This window comes from Lotus japonicus, chromosome 1 (assembly GCF_012489685.1).
Source record: "Lotus japonicus ecotype B-129 chromosome 1, LjGifu_v1.2".
NCBI classification, from domain to species: Eukaryota; Viridiplantae; Streptophyta; class Magnoliopsida; order Fabales; family Fabaceae; genus Lotus; species Lotus japonicus.
This window is the reverse complement of record NC_080041.1, coordinates 87711924-87733558: the sequence shown is the minus strand read 5'-3', so window position 1 is coordinate 87733558 and position 21635 is coordinate 87711924. Positions and strand designations below refer to the sequence as shown.

Here is a 21635-nt window from a genome sequence, read left to right as displayed (position 1 = left end):
GAAGTTTTTGGATGTCTATTTTGCTCCGTAGGTGGGTCTCCTCTAGCATTTGTGGAAAGCTCTTGGAGGTTCAAATTTTCAGTATAGCTTTGGATTGGACTCGGAGAGCATCTCTTTACTGGCTCTGTATTATCAATGTCTTTGGTTCAGGCCGTCTCAACCAATATTAAGGCCTAAAGCGAACTTTAAGAATTGGGCCTTTATAAAATTAATTTTTTTTTATATAAATAATTTAAATAAAATTTATTTTCGGGCTTTTTGAAATGTAAAATCGTTTATTAAATTTTCATAATCGATTCTTTTAAAGTTTCTTTTCCAATAGATAATAAAGTCAACTCATTTAATCTTTGATGAGATATTGTTGATCTTATATATGATTTTATTAATTTTAATTTTGAAAAAGTACGTTCCGCATAAGTAAGCAATATATGCATATGGGAAAGAATCAATTCTTTTTTACATAATTAAGTATGTCAATTGGTGTATCATTTTCTACATGTATAATTTCTTTTAAGATATTTAGTTCTGTAAATAAATTCAGTCTATCAATATTTGAGTTTTCATTAGGTTATAATGAACGTTCAAGATTAAGACGAATTTAAAGAGATCAAATGAAATGTCACACTCCTCTTCTGCTTTTTATCAATTCAAAAGACCCAAAGATATCACAGTCAATCCAAAGGACTTTATAAGAACTTATATTTTAGTAGTTAATTATTATTTAATAATATTATTATTATGAATTTTTAGAAGTCAAAAAAATGGATTAAACGAGAGTGATAAAGAGAAAAAAATTAAGCTAGTAAATAGTAAATACTAAATAGTAATACTCAAAACAACCCAACACCAGAGACAGCCACTCAATTTAAAAATTCTCTTGTCTTATATACAAACCACACTCTTCAGTCAAAGCTTGCTTGTGTTAAAGATTCAGGACGTCACCAAATGAGAAAAAGAATTGCCAATTCAGGAAGGAATTGAACCACAAGTAATGGAAATATGGAATCAAGGAAGAAATCAAGATCTCCACTTAACCAGTAAACCACCTCAACTTCTAGCAATAATTAAGCTGAGCAAAACCTTCCAAAAAGAATCGAACCACAAGAAATAGACCCAAAGAAAAAGCCCAACATTCATGAGTCGACCCCATCAATTAAAGAACACAGTGCTGATGCTGATGCTGATGCTTCCTGCTCCATCTCTCTCTCTTTAATGCTGATGCTTCCTGCTCTCACTGCATGCAACTTCCTCTGTTTTTCATCTGCTTTTTGAATGGTGAGTGCGAGTTTGCTTCCCAATTGTATGCCTGTGATGTGAGCCTAATATTCATATTTGAAGCCCAATACTACAGCTAGCTCTTATAAATAAACCCTTGTCCCTGTATCAACAACATCACCGTCACAGTCAATGGCATGTGCAGGGGGGAATTATATATCAAAAAAAGGAGAGAAGTAGCTATTGGGGATTAGTGGGAGATTGTTTAAATTCCACCGGTGGCAGGGCCTAATGCATGTCTTACTTGGAAAAAGAAAATAAGTAAGTCAATGCCAAAATGGAATCAATTGTCGCTCAGTAGTGGTGCTTGCTTTATTCTTGATTACAGTTTCAGTTTTTAGTTTAGGTACTCAGATTTTCTTTCATTTTTGTATGTGTCATGCTTATGTTTAACTTAACTCTGAATGATTTATTTAGGATGAGATCATGAGATATATTGACACTTCACCAGGGGTAAGGAGATGAGGATTACATTCATGCTTTCGTGCAATGATCAATTTTTTTGGGGTAATGGTTTTTTTTTGCTTTTTCTATATCCACATGTTTGCTTTTGATTGCTATTAATTTTCCTCTGATCTAATCTAACCCAATCTTCATATCTATTCAATTTCAATATTTATGAAATGGGAAGAATTTTCCTAACCTAACTTAACGCAAGAGAATAGGAAAGAAGTAAATAATATGTATTAAGTACATTAACTTTCCATTTTTTTCGATTGTACGAGGCTTTTGAGCCCTTGATGCAGAAGACATGATACGGAACGAAAGGGAGGACTAATCAAAGAATCACATTTTCATCTTGCATTTGCATAAATTAGGTTTTAGGAGAATGGTTTATAATTTTGATGCAGCACATTTTCAACCGTCATCATATTTTAGAGTACTTCAATTGCTTTTCTTTAGTAACTAAACACATACGGGGATTAAATTTGGAACTGGTTTACCTTTTATTGAGTAGAAAATAACTTTGATACTTTCTCCCTGTGAAACCATTTCAATAGTTTTTGCAAGGTCACAGTGCTAAAACAACTAATGTTTGGATGAATATTCATCCAAATATGAATATTTCATACTGTGCAAAGTTTCTTTAATATTATTTAATGGATTGTTTCAAATGCCTTGATGTATGTTTTGATATACGGTCTATACTTCATCTCTTTTTGTTCTGCTTCTCTATACATGTCCTTAAAATCCTTAAAATAGTATATCACCAAGAGATATATTAAAATTAGAAGTTTGAATTTAGACTCTATTTTATGTTAATTCGGAGAATTCTTGGATATAAGTCGATGGCTTGATGTTTTGATTCTTTTGAATATAACTGATGCTTTGGATGAGCAGTGAATACTCCATGTCAGTACTGTGCAATTGAAGGGCTGTCAAGGGATTGGCTTTTATGGTGTGTTTTAGGAAGAACTATGATTAAAATTGAGTTGTTGTCAAAGGACCAAGAAAAGGCAGCTACAGATTGTGTTTGGGATGAAGGACATTTGTTTGTACAAGTTCCTTCTCTGGGGCTGATGGGCTCAATAATGATTTGTATTGGCATATGATCATGTTGGGTGAAGGATACTTATGGAATGATACTCTGGTTTCACAACTCTTCTCACTGCTTCTTTGTGTTGGAAAAACAGAATGAAGGCTGCGCCGTGGCCTTGAAAGCAAAAATTCCGGCTGACCTCCGATATAATCCAGTGCCGGGTTTGCTCCCCAAGATTAACACAACCGCACGTCAGGTACTGTGCACTCAGAACCTAAACGTGCTGGAGTTTTTACAACAATGCTCAAAACCACTAAAAAAGAGGAAGAAATATTTTTTGTGTGTTCCTCAAATAGATTAGGAACTCTTCTTATATAGAAATCAAGAATTATCTTTATCCTTTTATCCGTTGCTTTACTATCAAATATTCATAAAGTGTAGTCAAGGAGGCCTTAAAAAAAAATTGAACACCAGAATGAAACTGATGCCAACGTACAATTCACCTTAAAGACCTTTCAATTTTGCCAACCGAGTAATAGCAAATAATTAAGAAAGGAAGAAACGGTGAAGTGTACTATTAAGGCTATAATTATTTTGATAGTATAACGGAAAACTTAATTGAGTGCCATTAATCCTAACAATCCCCCACTAATGGCAATCAATTATGAAAAAATGTCTGAGCAAAGAAAGTTAATTTTTGTGCTTAAGTGTTAATGTCCAAAGGATTGAATTAACACGTAGTGAAGTGAGGCAACAACGTTTGTCAAAAAAGTGAACTAATCTTGAACTAGTTTGACTTGGTTGGAACCCCCACTACACACACCATAACTTTAAGATGTAGAGACTCCGCGATTAAAACAAAGTCATTTTCTGAACCTTGGGATACATGTGAGTGTTTTAGAAAAATTTCTCAAATCTTTCATAGACAGCGGCTTTTACCATCTTCACTCACATATTTATTCACATAAATTTTAAATGCGTCTCACAAGCATTTAAATGCGTCTCACAAAGCACTTTGACAACTATGAATAAACTTTATTTATAATGATTTATAAGTGCGTCTCAAAAGCACTTTCTCATAGATACATCAAGTGCTTCTCAATAGCACCACCAAAATGGCTATGTATCTCTTCAACTTCATCAAGGGCGTCTCAAAAGCACTTTTCTATGGATACATAAATGCTTCTCAATAGCACTATCATATTTAATGACATTGTTTCTCAATAACAACATCAAGTGTTTCTCAAAAGCACTTAATCACAGTCATATAAGTGCTTCTCAATAGCACTTTCACCAAAACAAACCAAAAGCATTATTATTCATCTAAATGGTGTTTACAATAAACAGCCCCATACTCAAATAACCTTTTCCCACAAATTCCCCATTTTTTGTGATAACAACTTTGTCGGACTGTAACACAATTTTTAGTCCTGCTTTATTAAGTAAAGCCCCTGAAACCAAATTTCTACGCATGGATGGCACATAAAGCACATTAGTTAGAGCTAAAGTTTTTCTAGATGTTAATTTGAGTAGAATTTTTCCTTTACCGCACACTCCAGCAGTTGCCGAGTTACCCATGTAAACCATGTTACCATCAGTTGCTTCTTCAAATTCTTGGAACAACTCTTTGGTTACACAAATGTGTCTAGTTGCTCCTGTGTCTAGGACCCACTCAGTTATGTTGTTCACCAAATTGGCTTCTACCACCATTGCAATAATGACTTCTTCATCTTCAGCTAGGTTTGCTTGTGGTTTTGAAGATTGACCATCATATTTTTCCTTGGCATCTTTGCGAGCAGTGCATTGATAAGCTTTATGTCCATTCTTACCACAAACATAGCAAATCAATTTTTTTTTCTGTATTTTAGCATGTTGCATGCTACCATGCTTCTTATCTTGCCACTTATTTTGCATGAGATTTTTTCCTTGGCTAAACCTGTTTCTAGCAGAATCAACAGCAGATTCAACTATGTTAGCATTAGGAAAAATTTGAGGTTCATAAAGATACTTATCCTTAAGACGATTTGCCTCTTCGGTTCTCATGTGACTGATAAGCTCTTGAAGGGTGAGGTCCTTCTTCTTGTGTTTAAGGTGATTTCGAAAATCACTCCATGATGGAGGGAATTTTTCGATTAGAACATTGGCTTGAAGAATTTCGCACATCTCCATCCTTTCCTTTAGTACATCAGCGATCAAGTTTTCGTATTCGTGAACTTGTTCAGTGACTGGTTTGTCGTCCACCATTTGAAATTGTAGCCACTTACCAGTGACATACTTTTTGTTCCCAGCATCATCCGCTCCATATTTTTTCTCCAATTTCTCCCATCTTGCCTTGGCAGATTTGTCCAGGAAAAACAGATCGAATAAATTATTAGGCATATGAGCAAGAATATGACCACGTACCAGTTTATTGTATTTTTCATAGAGCTCCAGCTTCTTGGTAGCATTAGTCACTGCTTCGGGATCGACATCATCACCAATAGGAACTTGTGGAGGATCTTCAAACAACACATAATCGATCTCAAGTTGTTCGAAGAAAATGAGCAGCTTCTATGACCACCGTTTGAAATTAGTGCCATCCAAAGGTTCAAGACGAGAAAGATCAGGCAGCGCGTTCTTGTTGTTCAACAATGCCATTTGGAATTGGTGCAACTCTTGAATTAAAATTTTTTGCTTTCAAATTGTTGGAAAAACAGAATGAAGGTTGCGCCGTGGAAGAACCACTGCCTTGAAAGCAAAAATTCCGGCTGACCTTCGATGCAATCCAGTGCCGGGTTTGCTCCCCAAGGTTAACACAACCGCACGTCAGGTACTGTGCACTCAGAACCTAAATGTGCTGGAGTCTCTACAACAATGCTCAGAACCACTAAAAGAGAGGAAGAAATATTTTTTGTGTGTTCCTCAAATAGATTAGGAACTCTTCTTATATAGAAATCAAGAATTATCTTTATCCTTTTATCTGTTGCTTTACTATCAAACTAGATATTATACCCGTGCGTTGCACGGGTTTACTTACAATATTTTTTACCAATATATAAAAATGATTATAGTTTAACTAAACAAAAATTAAAATATTTTTTAATTATAAATATAAAAAATTTGTGTTAAGACATTTCAATAAATATTATTATAGTTCTTTTTGTATAAATAATTAATATTACTCAAATTTAATTATTAGCATAGAAATAATTTTAACAATTAAAAAATATATTTATTTAATAATATGAAAAATTATTAACTTAATTTAAAATATTTAAATTACGTAAAAAATGTTAATTAATAAGTATTTAGTGCCATGAAATAAGTTTTAATATCATTTTTTTAGACTTTTTACATGGAAAGTCATTTGCTGTGACATGTCATGACCAAGAAGAATAAATTGATTTTAACTTTTTGAATTACAATAAGTGATAACTTAAATACCATTTTGACAAAAAAATAGTCTAAAATGTTATCTTGTGAATAATTTTTTTCAACTTATTTGGTTTGCAAATGTTTTCTCACAGTCGATAGCCATGAGATTAATCCTTGAGACTCTCACAACAAACATTTCTTCCACTTTTGTCATTATTATTTTTCTCTATTATGCTTCCTCGAGTAATTTTTACTAATATATCATAGATAAAAAATGTGTTTAAATATTTTTTTCAATAATGCACATATATGTTATAGTTAAGAATAAATACCTTTTTACAACATTTTTCAATTTTAAAATATTTTATACATATTATTTATAATTAAATAAGTTTAATTTTTTAATATTTGTCAAATGTAAAACTGAAGATAATTTCAGTGATTTTTTTAAAGTCAATTTTAAGTTGATGAATGTTGTTATTTAATGTAAGTAGTTGAATATTTTTTTACAATACAAATTTTTTCATTTTTTAATATATTATTGCAAAGAAAATTTATTATTTCTTAATGTATTTTAATAAAAAGGTATGAGAGTTATATGGTTTAATGTAAAACTCAAGTCTCTTTTACATATAAATTGAAATTTTAAAATTTTAAAACTATTTTATCTAAATTATTTGTTAAAGTCTATTATTTTCTTATTGAATTTAATTTTAATATTTGTGAAATACAAAACTCAAGTAAATTTTAAGTTTATGAACATTGTTATTTAATGTAAGTAGTTAAATGGTTTTTGACAATATAAATTTTTTAAATTTAAATTTTATTATTGTTGAATATATTAATTACAAAGTTTTTTTTTTTTGCTTGGATGCTTTTAATACAATGCAACACTTGAGTTTTACTTATGTATTTAATGCTAAAACTCAAGTGTGTTTTACATATATATATATAGATATTCATAAAGTGTAGTCAAGGAGGCCTTAAAAAAAAATTGAACACCAGAATGAAACTGATGCCAACGTACAATTCACCTTAAAGACCTTTCAATTTTGCCAACCGAGTAATAGCAAATAATTAAGAAAGGAAGAAACGGTGAAGTGTACTATTAAGGCTATAATTATTTTGATAGTATAACGGAAAACTTAATTGAGTGCCATTAATCCTAACACTTTGCTTATATGGCTATCGCTCTGTTGAAGTTTTTTCTTTCCTATGTGATGTGGTATCTGGCTGCCATGCATGTTGCTTATCTGGTTGTCAAGTTGTTGAAGTCTTTTTATTTGCCATGTGTCGTCTCTTGAACTAAACTATTGAACTCTCTGGCTGATTCACCATAACAATTCAGGGTAGGATCTTATGGTCTTATAATTTGGTTGAAGGATTTGGATAACAACTGGTTTTTGCTATTAATTTATGCTTTGGTTGCTGTTACTTTTGTTGGGTATACCATTGTGGTTTCATGTAAAGGTGAGTGCTTGGGCGCTTAAGCCAGGTTACGTGATTTTACTTGTATTTTGACAAAAAAAAAATGTTTCTTTAATCTTAATATATGGAATGTTTCAGATGCCTTGATATTTGTTTTTAAACCAAACTTCATATCTTTTTAATCTACTTCTCTATGCATGGCCTTAAAGTAGTAAATCAGTTTATAAAAAATAAAATAAAAAAGCAAATCACCAAGAGATATGTCAAAATCAGAACTTTGTACAGTCTATTTCATGTTAATTTGGATTTCTTGAATCTAAGTTAATGGTTTGATTCAGTCTTCTTTGGCACCAATTTTATAATGCTAAAATACCTAATGCTTTGGATGGGCACTTACTATGGTACGGGAATATTTTTTTGGGTATCTTACCGGAATGACGTGGACCACTTACTATGTTGCACATGTAATTGTTATTTGGTGCTTCAATTATGACTCAAAACTAATGATAATTATTAATGTACCCCAAAGAAATTTAAAATATCATTTTTAGCCCTTCGTTTAGGTGAATTTTTTTACCTAGAACCTAATAGAACATTCTCGACAACCACCGATCGTCGCCGCTGGAGACTTGACGACTTGCGATTTGGGGCTTTTGACTTTTGGATGCCGACGCCGCTGAACTGGTAAACTTGGCAGCCACCATCATTGTTGATGGCGTCGTCGCCGATCGTATCCTTTAATTTTGTGATTTCATCATTGGCTATGATTCGCTCCAAATCTGGGATCGTTGAAACTTGTTCGCTAGATCTCTGAACTCTGAAATTGAAACCAAATCATCATCTTGTTCTGCCTCTACAAATCAATTCGGTGGTAGAATTGATTGAGCTTTTTGAGTCCAATGGACGATGAATTGGAGCTAACTATGAGTTGTTTGGTTTGATTTTATTTTTGGAGAAGTTACCCGATTAGATTTGATGGTGTTGGTTTGGTTTTTGGAAGAAAGAGTGTTATTGGGTTTGATTAGCTTGGTTTGATTTTTGGTGGATTTGGTGGTGGTTTGGTTCTTCAGATGCTTCTCATCCTGCTATTCTTTTTCAACATCTAATATTCTTCTACTACTAAATATTTAATCTTGCTTACCCTGATTATTAATTTGAGTATGCTGGTATAATCTAATCATATGTTGTTCTTTGATTTTGTTAAAGGTACCATCAACATAGAGAAACACGGCAGGGGTTGAGGGTTTGCGATGGCAGCAATTGAAGCAACATGTTTGTAACTGAGAATGAGACACACTGAAATCAAGAATTATCTCTGGTTGAAATTTTTGATTCACCGAGTTACCTATCCCAATCAGGGTTTAATTTGGAAATATATAAAAGTGAGAGTATAAATCATAATTATTTCAAAAGAAATTAAATCATTTATGACATGTACACATCAGCTTAATATGTATTAATTTGATTGGGCCAACTCATTCATGTAGCTACACTCAAATGAATTTATGGGCACCAGAGTAAGCACCCTTTGGATGAATATTTTATATCAATACTGTGCGAACTTCATATGAAGTCTCATTGCCGATTGCCCGATTACTATTTTCAAATGTAAAATAGATTTTATCATATTCAGTTAATAAGTCTTATTAATTATAAAAATGAAACTATATTCATATCTAAGTAAAATTTATTAGATAATAATATACTTATTTCAGCGTTAGAAATATTGTTAGATATGTTAGATACTACACTAAACTCAATTAAATACAGTGTTTACATACTTTAAATATTACTATATATCTAAATTTGTATATAAAATTTAATAATTTATAAAAATTAGTTTTAACATGCATTAGAATAAAAATATAGAAATATTTGATATGGTTAACTAGCTTTCACGACCCATTGGCTTTATTCCTAACCCAGCCCACTGTGAGAGAGGAATCACTTTCCTCCACAATATGAGCTAGAGATTGAGAGAAACTCTTAAAATAATTGTGTGTTTAATATGCCCTTCACCTGCGCTTCATGAGCCTGCCCATTCATTAAGAGAAAAAGCCCAAAATTTCTCCCTTAAATTAATCTCTTACCACACCACCAATCTCATTAACATTTGGAGATCCTCGAGTGGAGCCGTCTACATTATGTTTGAGCGGAGCCGCAGCGGCCGGGAAGCAAGAAAGGAAACAGTGCAGGTACTGGGATGAGGGGTGGTTCTGGCTCAAAGTTTACAGAGCGTCTTTCTATGAGTGGGAAAATGAACCAATATAATATATTGTCTTTCAATAATGGTGCATGCAGCAGGGCAAACTTGTGTGGTTTGTTTTGTCTGGCGGTGGGGTTGTCATCTTGCTATTTTGTGCTAGCTTTGTCCTGGCTCCTTGAGCTTCCTAATATTGGCGAATTGGAGCGTGTGTGTTTAGTTTGGGCATCGGTGGCTTTTTTTCTAGGCTTTATTTGGATTGCGGGAAAGAAAGGAATGGAACGAAATGGAGGGGATGAAGGAAAAAGATCTCTTGTTTAGATTATTTAAAAGTGAATGGAATAGATGAAGATACTCTTATTTTCTGAGGAATGAGATGGAACGAAAAATGTTGAAGCGTTAAAATTATAAATTTGTTGGTCGTTTGTTTCTATTAATACCCCTCTCTCCTTGCAGTTCTGTGTAAGGGTTAAAGCACCTTTTTATTTTATCTGTTTATTTGGGTTGAAAAAAAAAAATGAAAGATACTATTTGGTAAATCAATCCCCACTGCACGTACAATTACTTGACTACTTGATTTTATTTAAATATTCATGAATTAGGTAATGTTACTTGAATCAATTATAAAATAATATTAAATAACAATTCTCTCAATAAAGGGTAACTACACCCCCAAAGTAGTGAAGAAATAAACCATCCAAAATCTAAAACCCTTAATATTCTCAAAATAACACATAATGAGATTGTATTTTGCATATTACTTCTATGTCTTATTAATTCTTCACAACTCTCTTTCTATCTTCTTCTTCTTCTTTAATTTACCCTGACCCGGTTGTTCCATGTGGCTATACCTCTGCACCGTTGATATCATTGTTTCTTCGCGAGTCAATGATGATCGACCACATAAGGCCCGAAGAAAGGGAACATAAGGCACCAAGTGCAAGGTCACAGCCAGTAAGTCCACCTATAGGGCAATCATAGTTGCAATCATGATGTACTTTGTGCTGTGAAAGGTGAATAGAGATTGTTGCCCATAACAAATAAATTGCAGCCGAAACGATCGAAATCCTAAAATTTTGAGATAATGATGATCAGGATCAATATTTTATCTATATGAACCAAGAAAGGGAAAGGGAAAAACTTATAGATACTTGATTGAAATTTTAATCATGTATGAAAAGGAAAAGTGTAAGGAAAAACAATATACTTACAATAAAAGTATGATATTGCATGGAGTACACTCGTTCTTAACCAAATTCCGTGGTGGAACAGACCTTTCCTTGTAAGGGTATAATAGAGAAAGACATGCAATCACATTGGATGCAACAAAAAAAGCTAGAGAAAGATACCCATATACAGCAACTGCTGGAAACTTGCATATGATACCATCTTTGCTGGTCATTCGCGTTCCAAATTCCATCTACAAATTATTTAAAAAAAAAAAGCACAAAACATATTTAGAATTTTAGCTCTATCTATAAGTATACTTATTAATTGTTGCAAGAGCTACTAGCTAGTACCTCAAAAAGGCTGTTTACCGTCGTGCAATGAGCTACAAGTCCGAACATGAGATGAAAGACAAGAAAGCAAAAAATAAAACAATCAGAGCCGGGTTGATGATGATAGCCATAGTGGCAAAACTTAGGAAACTGACAAAATTACGACTGCGTCTTCGGTGGGTTACTTTAAAAGTGACTCACCGTGGTACACTTTAATTTTGATAGCCAATGACAATAATGCCCATGAATATTTTTCATCTTTCCAATTTTTTTTTTGATGAATCACAAGTTGGCCGGAATCCATGGAGGAAGTAATTTTTTTTACATTTACAGTAACAATTTCAGGTTTTCTTACATAACCACTAATTCTTCTTCTTCTTTTTCATGGCCTTTTTTCAATTGCAGCATAAACAGATTCAGATTCATTCATTCACAAACTCGAGTGGTGTATTTGCTGAGGCACCTAACCTAACTAACAGTCTAACACACAGATCTCACAGAATCAGCTTCATGGCTCAACCATTTTCGTTTCCGATTCCTATCCTATTCGCGCTTAGCATTTTCGTTTCTTTCTCGGTTCAACCTGCTGAATCAATTCGTTTCAGCTCCAGTTCTGTGAGTGTGGATCTTTTAGCTCTTTTCTTACATTTTCCTTTTTGTCGATTTGGGAGTGAGAGAGAGAGAGAGAGGTATCACGAAACCCAGCCACCATGTAGATCTGCATCACAGTGGGTTGCTGGGTCACCGGAAAATTTGATCGGAGGCGCTTGCTTGAGTCACCGTCGGAGATGACAACGTCCACCGGAGCTCTTGGTGGTGCTGCTAGTTTTGGAACTGGAAATAGAGAAAAGGATAAAATTATTTAAAAATATCTAAATCTAAGCCGTTGCTTTTTTTATTATTATATCTAAAGGTATATATTCAACTGCACCACCGTGTGACAGTTTTTAAGTGTGCCACCGAAGCCAACACCCAAAATTACGCAATGTTATGTAATGTATAATGTTTTCACCCTATTTGACAACATCCCAAGAGTCTATTTATAGATTCACAGGCTGAATCTTAAAAAAAGTATCAATATTTTAAAAGAGGAAATAATAGATATTTAGATTAGCTACTTTTTTAATGCAAATTTAAATTATTTAACAATCATCCACGCATAATGAAAGATATTATTTGGTAAATCAATTCACAATAACTTGATTACTTAAATTTATTTAAATATTTATGAATTAAATAAGTAATATTATATATTGAATCAGTTATTAAAAGATCATAATATTTAATTATGAAATTTTAGTGAATTGGATTTGGATCCTCTCATGTGTATATCACACATGATGACATGTCATGTGGGTGGATCATAACCCTTTAATACTTTTAATTAAATCTGACAGTGCATATTATTTTTCACATAATTTTTTCCCTTCCTGCTTTACCCTGCTGAAGATCCTAATAGTATCCAATCTCACCCTTCAAGTTCAAGACCACCATTTGACCCTGCTCCACCTTCTGCTGCATCAGTTGATTGCTACTCCAATCCCTTATGATTTTTACAACTATGAGAGTGAAGGGTAACGAATTTGTTCAACTTCTCATCAATTCGTAATTGTTTATGAAATGTTATCTATCTACTCCTTACAGATCATATGGTTCTTTTTGGGCTTTTTTGCTTGGGTGTCCTGGTTCAGAATCAAATCCCTTTGAATTTTGTCATTTAGTAATTTTTGTTGGGCAGCAAGCAAGATAGGGCGATGGTTGTTAAAGTTTTGCATTAAATCTCAGATAAGTACTTGATATAAAATAAATAAGTACTTGAGTGAAAGTGCTTGATCATCTTATTTATTTTAATGAATTGTATAGTATTTGAAGATTCATCTGAGTGTATAAGTACCTGCATCACTACAAACCAAGATTTAATGCATGACTAGTGAAAATTTTCCATGCAATGACAATTAAATCAGATCAGCATCCAGATGAGTAAAATCAAGTACACCATAAATTTTCATCTAACAGGAAATTCTATGATGTTTAAAAAATTGTATAACAAAGTAAAATAGGAACTGCAAATGATCTTTCCATCCATGTTATAAGCTTAGCATTCTTATCAAAGCCCATGACAAGAATACTCTTCAAATATGAATCAACTTCTTTGCCTTCCTATATAATTTTATCCATTTGCCTCTGGATTGTTGATCTTTTCACAACCAAATGTTATCTTCAAGGTGAAGCAGGAGATTATATGCTTTTGATTACCAAAGAATGATAATGAATTGGCAACACTTTAGAATACAGAAGAATTAGAGAAAAGGTGCATCAATTTATCCAAGGTTTCTGGGTAAAACTTCCTGGCAAATAAATAACATGGTTGTTTTGACCCATTCCACATGCAAGGGGTAATTATCACTGATCTCTGCAAGGAAAATGAAATTGAAAATTGCCAATAATAATTAATTCCTTGAGTATATAAAAAAAAAAGTAATATCAAAATATGAAGGACTTTGAATAATTTATACCTGTGCCTCGCTTGTAATATGTGGAACTTCATCTTTGGACTGCAATGAATGAAATTGCCATTATAACTAAAATTCTAAACAATAAATTGTCTTAGAACCTTGCAAAATAATAAGAAACTTTGGAGAAAATATAAAAAGAGTAAATTCTTAAGAAATGAATCTCAATACTTGAGTCAATTTGTTTCTTCATCTTATTTTCTATTAGTCTTTAAGTTAACAAAAGTTAATAAGGTGCATGGTGAAAAGTTTTTTGTACTAAACATCAAAAGAAGTTACGGTTACGGGTATGTTTGGATCTCCGTTGGCATCAATGCAAACAGATGTTTGCACACACTTTAAGATAAAGAATGGATATAATTTTTCTTATAAATTTAGATTAACAATACACTTAACAGAAGAAGAAAAAACTAGAATGAAGAAAATTTCCCTACTATGACTTGCTTGTCAGGAAGTTTTCTTCCATCTAGTTTTCATTATAGTTCATATAGATCCCTACCCTATAAGGAAAAACACAAAATAAAATATTTTATGTCACATAATTGCTGAAAAACAGTCTAACTGAAGGTAGAGAGTGAAGTTTATGTCACATACTCTTAAGGTTTTCAGGAGTTTATCACTAATCTCCTGAGCACTGAATGATCTAGGATGCCATTTTCCTTCAGACCAATCAACATATGTTACTGACCAACTTGAAATCCCTTCTGGGTCAATCATCTAAACATACACCAAAAAAGTTAGCAAAGAAAGAGACCAATTCATATCACTGTCACTTATAAGAGCTGAATTTGCGCAAACTGACATTAAAAAAGGTTGGCAAGTAATGCTCATCAGCATAGCAGTTGCGTCCTCCCTCCATATTAGGCTAGAGAAGTTTAAAACATGAACAACAAGATGTTTGTCAGTGAACCAAAAACAGAGCAAAGTGTGGAAAAATTAGCAGAAAATTGACTAAACCATCTTTACAAATTCAATCTTCCCAACACAAAATTAGCAGAAAATTGACTAAACAAAATGTAAGTGAAAAAAAACATAACAAAGCAGAGGAGAAGAGAGAAATTACAACCTGCAGTGTTGAATGTTGACAAACATTACACTAATATCTTACAAGTCTGTCTACATATACTGACAAACCAATATGAAAACCAAACAAGCTAAGTGCAATCTATATCAGTCAGGCTTGTCAAATTTAAACTTTACAAACATTAGCAAACTTCATCAAGTATATTGGCTTGTTACGGCTGGATAGAAATCTTCTGTCTCCGTTTGATGGCATATTCCATGTCCCACTGTCACACGTCATTTAATAATCACCAATGTAAGTTTATAACTGCTATATCCATGCCTTTTTTTAGTTAATTAGATTTTTACTCCATTACGACCTGTCTTTTTTTTTCTCTGATAAGTTAATTAGGTTTTTTTATTCTTTTTAGTGAATAATAATTTATTTTCTGAGAAGAAGGGCAAAGAATTTGAACACAATTAGTTGATTAATAGAGTGGTTCAGAAATCACCTACACCTCTTATTTCATTGACTAATGACTACAGATATCAACAGTAACATTCTTAAGATAGGTTATATGAAGAATAAAGGATCAAATAATCCATCCAACTAGAAAAAAGCACATCAAGTAAGTGATTGTAGATAATATAGTACCCTGCAATGATGCTTGAATTTTGTAAAATAGAGACTGTCTGCCATAACTACAATAGCATGTTGACGCTTCATTGAGAACCACTGCAGTATAAACATGATCCAAATCAACTGAATTCCACAAAAGTTTTCTAATGATATCCTAAATCACAATAACATGCTTGATAAAATAGCATTTTAAAAACTATACTTTCATAAATTTACATAAATTTTGAGAGAGACTATTCAATAATTTCAACATCCCAAAATTATAAAACACCTTTAAATATGTATATACTACATTACTACTAGCCAAAGTCCAAGATGTATCATATATCATATCATGTAGTCATCAAGAAACAATATGTGTATGTAGTAAATATTTTTCAATAATCTCAAAATAAATCCAACACTACACTCATCTAAAATAAAAATAAAAAAACCAAAGTAACATCCAAGGGCCATCAAACAAGGTAGACCTACCCAAAGATGCACGATTTGTATTTGCTGACAGTCTGCTAGTCAGCTGCCTGAGAATCTAGATGAGAAAATAAGAAGGCTAAGTCACAAGGATTTACCAAGAGCCTAACAGATGTGCTCACGAAATATTTTTCTTTCAAAACTAAGTGAAAAATCATTCTGAAGTACTAAATAAGATTAATTTGAATAGTCTCTGAAGATGTCTAAAACCATCAACTTTGCAAATCACCATTTTAAAAGAAATAAATTTTTTAAACTAAAGGAGTTGAAGAATAAGAGTACACTTAAGTTTCTAATGCTACCTGTGAACCCTTTCTGAAATCCTTCTTTTCTACTTCAGGCAACATATGCTCTATATACCTTCCATTTCCATGAGGTCCAGGATCCACATAGCTTTTTTTATAATGGTTGAGGTGAGGGGGATCAGGAAATTAGTCAGAATTTCGATCTAATAAATATGGGGCAATGAAATTTTAATGAAAGATTTTTTTAAAGATTTCATCAACAAAATAGCAAGAGTTTTTGTGTATAATGCCTTACCAATCAATGAAGCTGACATTTGTAAACAATAAGTAGTTGTACACGAATTCAAAGGGGCGCACAGGTATACAACTGAAACAAAATTTGAAGATGTGAGTAGATCAAATCCACAAAGCAAGCATGATCTTGCACCTAAAGAAAAACCAGATAATGGAATGACCTTTCAGACAGCAAGACAAAATGTTCATTATCAGGGTCTATAAGTGCATGTGCCAAAAGTCTCTTTTCTGCCTCAACCATAGAAAAACTCCCCCAACTCACCTGTACAAAATTTTCAGACCTTAAGAAAGATGGCATGCCTCAAAATGAATGGATTCTATGTAACAAGTAATCATACATTAGTGCTCTCAACATATAGAGATTCAATCATCATCTTATGAACAAAGGATAGTATTTACATATGTAACCATCATATTATGATGCACAACTTTGATGAAATTTTTATGAATTAAAGACATTATGCTTTTACATCATCTAATTATTTTCTTATTAATATTGATATTCAAATATCCAAAGCAAGTGAACAAGGCCCATACCGGTTCACTGTGAATTTCTCGACCAACAAAATATTGGCTGGCATGTACTGGTTTTTCCTTAGATGCATGTACATAAATTGAGAATCTGCCCTCATGCCCCTGCATTTTGTTATTATAAGTAAAGAATGCATAAATATGGCTCTTATCATCTTCTCAAAATAAACCATCTTCATAAGTACTGATTGTATAATTGCAATAACTCCAGATTAAATTTAAGTTGGAAAATATGACTAAACAAGAGTAGTACATTGCAATCACTTTCTTATAAACTGCAACCTGACCTGTAAATATTCATCACAAACGTGAAATCTGTTTATATTTTTATCAGATAAAACCGTGATACAATATATACGCTCATCCTTTTTTGTACTCTTCAAACCAGATGCAGCACAATACATGAGGAGAATAAACTCTACAAGCTTCAGGAATTGAGCATGAACAATAGTCTAAACTTGGTACCAACCCTCATAAAAAAGTCTGTTCCCATTTTTAGCAATTTAGCATTATAAAGCCTGTCAAATTCAGCTAGACTTTTCTTAAGTCATTATTTTATAACTATGTCACAGTGCAAACACTGACGACCTTCAAGACCTCTGTACCTTCCTATGTATCAATAAATATCTAATACGCATAAAATGAGAATTTCACACAGAATCTATAGCTAAAATAAGGAACCTCTGACTCCACATAAATTTAGACAGAACTGCAGTAGCCACCAACTCTTACTCCTTAATGGCAATCTGGAGACTCCTTTTCCAAATAATCATAAAATAAATAGTGATCTCCCGCATTTCCCCCAACTATTCTTTTGCAACAATTGTTCATTTCTTTTTAGTTCATATTCTCCTTTTTCCTTGGAAACCAAACAGATCTCCTCCAAAGCATGATTGAAAATATAATCAGATTCAATCCACCATTCATTTCAACTATGTGAGCAGTTTCAACAGTCAATCCATCCTCTTTTTTGTCTACAAGGCAAGCGTTTCTTGTACATATTGTCATATTCGTCACCAACTTTGATTCACAATCACATTCTCTTCAATCCTATTTCCACCCGCTTTCTTTTCATATCTCTCTTCTTTTCTCATCACATCACTCATTGTATCTCTCACTTATCCTATCTCTCTCAATGTGTGAAATTGGGGCGTGAATAAACTATTTTCCATTCATCACTATGAAAATAAATGTTATAGTATGAAATAGACATTTTCATTACTCATGTTCCACCTTTTGGTAGCTCAACTATGCATGTCTCATTCCTAAAGTAACAAGTATAACACTCCAACTGAAAGAGAACATGAAGCAACTCAAACATAGGCCTATCCTATCTGCATTAAGATAATGAAGAAGCCAGAAACCTAAGTAATCTAATAAATTTATAAACAAATCCAGGAAAAAACATAACAAAAAAAGAAAAGACAGCTTTCATGCTAGTGAAAGAAGACACAAACAAATTGAGAGCTTTGTTGAATTGGTAATGCCATACATACTTGGAAGAACACGTGCCAGAGCTTCTCGAAGGGAAGTGAACCCGGAGTCAAGAACATGAAGGCAACTTTGCGGTTCTTGGTTTTGACAGGAAGAAATTTGAGCAACTCGTTGGTAACAACCCGAGATTCAACCTCTTCGTCAGTTAGTTTCCGCGAAAAGTAGCCAGCGGGGTGCGGATCATATGTATGACAATCTCTAGAGGAAGAGAAGTAGCATGTTGCAGGGCTCGTTTGTGGATAAATGTAGGCAAAAGTCATGATAAGGCATACCACAGAAACGAATACAATGATCCAAGTTGGCCTCCTCTGTGATTTCTTTCTTGACCCTACCATTATCATAAGATCGATTTCTTCTTATCTAAGCACCTTTATCAGACATTTTTGTATGAACATTGTGATTCATAAAATGAAAAAACAAAATGCAGTGTGTGTGTGCGTGTGGAGATTCATTGGAGAGTGAAAACTGATAGGTTTCTCTGTCAGTATCAGGGTTGCTAACAGAATTGAAGAGAATTCAGCAAATTCAGGAGTTCTTGCCACCTCACTCAAACGCCCAAGGTATTCTCCTGATCTCTCTCACAGTGATGATGCAACTGTCATTAGTGAATTGATTATTTATATTTCTCGTTTATAAAATGGCCAAATAATAATATTCTAGGACCAGCATGATGGTATGAAATTAATACAATCATGAATCATGTCACATAAAATATATTCCTCTCACATGTAGTGAACAATTTCTTGATTCTTCTGCTATTTTTGTTTGAGTTTATTTTCTCCCGACTTATAAACATCCTAATCACAATGACACTCCATGTACACCTGATTTTTCTCTCTAGCCAGAATTGTTTTCGATTTTAGAGATCCGAAACGTAAGTTTCTACTCATATTTGATTTTAGCTTTAAATCAAGAGAACTTTAGCACAGAAAAAAAAAATCCCCACTCAAGAGTCCCATATGCAAAAAAAGTCTGGGGGAGATCTACAAGTAAAAAAATTGTGATCTATACTAGGCACTACTTTGTACATAAGAAAAATATTTTCAATTAGCTTATTTTAAAATTCTCCTCTGTTTTTAATATTTAAACAAATTTTCCATCATTATTAAACAGATTGAGAGAGTAGGAAACATTGACCAGTTGTTGAGTTAAACAAAAGCCCAAGATTGATTGAAAAAATTTAAGAGTATTAAGTTTGGATAAGTCATGATAATTTCTTGTGAGTAAATGAAGATTTAAGAAAGCTAGATGCTATTTTCCCTAAAACAAATCCATGTCAATTGATCATTAAAGTTATGTGAATTTAACAGTACTACAATACATGAAACAGAAGTAATTGGGTTAGCCAGGCCCCACTTTTGGAATATCATAATGCTCACTAAGATTGGCCAAATACTGATTGAAGTGCTGAATCCTATCTCGATGGGAGCTTCTTGCCATCTTTGCTAGCCTTTGAAGCTCAAGTTTCTCTGTCTGCTGCAGAAATCGCCTCTCAGCGGAAGTTAGATGATCATCATTTGATATATCATTTCCTTTGTCCTCATACTTATCAGCCTCATCTTCATGGTGATGCTGGTAAGAGTTGTAATCGTCCATCTTCTTCTTCTTCTTCTTCTACTTTTTGTTGTGCTTTGTGATCCCACCAGTGATAGTGGATTTGACATCCAATGGTTTTCCCTTGAGCTTCAATTTCCCAACCACAACGCCGTCGTACGCTGACATCTTCCTTCTTCTTCTTCTCGATCACCACACTCGCTGCTTCACAAGCAAATGCAATGCCAGGATGGAAATATTAATCTGCGAGCGATCACGCGAAGGTTGCCGAATTCTCTAGAAACAACTACAGCGCTCTGCCAAACAAAATTAATTTGTCAACTGTTCCTTTTTTCCCGGAATTGGGCTTGGATTAATAGGCCCAAATAGAACTTTCGGGCTTCTAAATAAAATAATAAAAAATTAGACAAGAAGGACCTAGCACAAAAGAAGATTCGGAGTGGACTGAAAAAACTTGAATTGTGACTATCTTCTCCGTTAATCATTATCCATGCATGTCTATGTCATTAGTGAGAACATCAACGACTTCCCTATAATCTGACGCACAAACAACCTCATGATATACCAAATCTCATATGTTTGGAGATCAAATTCCCAGCGAACAACTCACAACTCTCAAAGGAAATAATCTCCCTCACAAAATCTATCAGAAATACCTAAAATTCATCTACTATCTAAATCGCAAAGTGCTCCTCGTACTCTCATATTGTTCACGTCATGCAACCAACTTCCATCCATTGTGGGGCGCAACCAGCTTCCAAGTTTCAATCACCGTGAGATGCAACTTTGTTGGGTTCGTGAGAGCAACATACATGTTAGAAATAATAATAAACCCATTTACGTCATCCTTTTATCCAGAGGCGGATGTACCGCCTGGCCATCCTGGGCCTGTGCCCAGGCTCTGGCAAAAAAAAAAAAAAAAATTCTTTGGCCCAGATCATAATTTGGGCCCAAAAAAAAACAAAAAAAGGGCAAATGTAAAGGTAAGGGAAAAATTCAGGGACTACTTCATAAAAAAAATTCTGATACCCTAGTCTTTCACTTGCTCTTGCTCACGCACGGCTTCACCTCTTCCTTCAACGCTTCACGCACGGCTTCACCAGTTCACCTCTGTAACGTCTCTGTTCTCAATTGCTCCCTCCACCAAGCAGAAGCAGGTAAAATTTCTTAATCTGTGTCCTCTGACTCTGATTTGCTCCCATTTCACTTCTCAGCTTGTAAAAAATTGGGATTTTGCTGGTGTGTCAATGTGTCATGTGTGTGATTGTGGGCGAAAATCGAGCTACAATGGGCTCGATTGTAAAAAACCAGTTTACAAATAAAAAGCATGAATTGTAAATTGTATTCAAACAGGTGTACACAATACATGAGGCCGTGTGTGTGTGTAAATTGTGATGAACTGTACTCATGTACTGATGTTTCTAGACTATGGGCTCGTTTGGCACGCCGTATTAGGCATGATAGTATAAGCTTATACAATACATTATGAGTTTATCCATTGTTTGGTGATGACATTGTATTGTATAAGCTTATCCATCAAAGTCCCCTTATACGTTAAAATGACGTATTATTTAATCCATCATGTGAGTGATGGATAAGGCATGATAAGGTTGTGATGTATAAGTCACCATCACCACCACCCTCTATTGCTG

The 21635-nt window shown here is 33.6% G+C and overlaps 1 protein-coding gene and 1 long non-coding RNA gene across 7 annotated transcripts; one reads left to right on the top strand and one right to left on the bottom strand.

Moving 5' to 3' along the window:
• Window positions 1-905: 905 nt before the first annotated feature.
• Window positions 906-3151, top strand: LOC130727470 (uncharacterized). 2 transcript variants are annotated; one of them, XR_009015300.1, is made up of 4 exons: window positions 906-1275; window positions 1421-1536; window positions 1693-1782; window positions 2617-3151. It is a non-coding gene; the product is annotated as an uncharacterized LOC130727470 (long non-coding RNA). The 2 variants fall into 2 exon arrangements; XR_009015301.1 differs by having other exon boundaries at window positions 907-1536.
• A 10065-nt stretch (window positions 3152-13216) lies between these two features.
• On the bottom strand, window positions 13217-21350 carry LOC130727469 (glycosyltransferase BC10-like). 5 transcript variants are annotated; one of them, XM_057578611.1, is made up of 12 exons: window positions 21013-21349; window positions 18972-19024; window positions 18432-18757; window positions 16942-17040; window positions 16566-16666; window positions 16406-16477; window positions 16168-16258; window positions 15410-15490; window positions 14555-14617; window positions 14347-14469; window positions 13756-13794; window positions 13217-13652 (listed from the first exon to the last, which is right to left on the bottom strand). In XM_057578611.1, the coding sequence occupies exons 3-12, from the start codon at window positions 18687-18689 to the stop codon at window positions 13524-13526; spliced, it is 1056 nt and encodes a 351-aa protein (XP_057434594.1). In that variant the 5' UTR covers window positions 18690-18757; window positions 18972-19024; window positions 21013-21349; the 3' UTR covers window positions 13217-13523. The 5 variants fall into 5 exon arrangements, with proteins under 5 accessions (XP_057434594.1, XP_057434591.1, XP_057434592.1 ...); XM_057578608.1 differs by having other exon boundaries at window positions 18432-20279; window positions 21013-21350; XM_057578609.1 differs by having other exon boundaries at window positions 18432-19024; window positions 21013-21350.
• Between the last annotated feature and the right edge of the window lie 285 nt (window positions 21351-21635).

What these genes read in the sequence shown, in the direction of transcription:
- LOC130727469 (XM_057578608.1), bottom strand. Translation starts at nt 18,770, where the DNA reads ATGATAATGGTAGGGTCAAGAAAGAAATCACAGAGGAGGCCAACTTGG. An exon ending in ATTTCAGAAAGGGTTCACAG is followed by an intron (nt 15,491 to 16,167) that starts GTAGCATTAGAA and finishes TTTATACTGCAG; the next exon opens with TGGTTCTCAATGAAGCGTCA. An exon ending in AACTCCTGAAAACCTTAAGA is followed by an intron (nt 13,795 to 14,346) that starts GTATGTGACATA and finishes CATTCATTGCAG; the next exon opens with TCCAAAGATGAAGTTCCACA.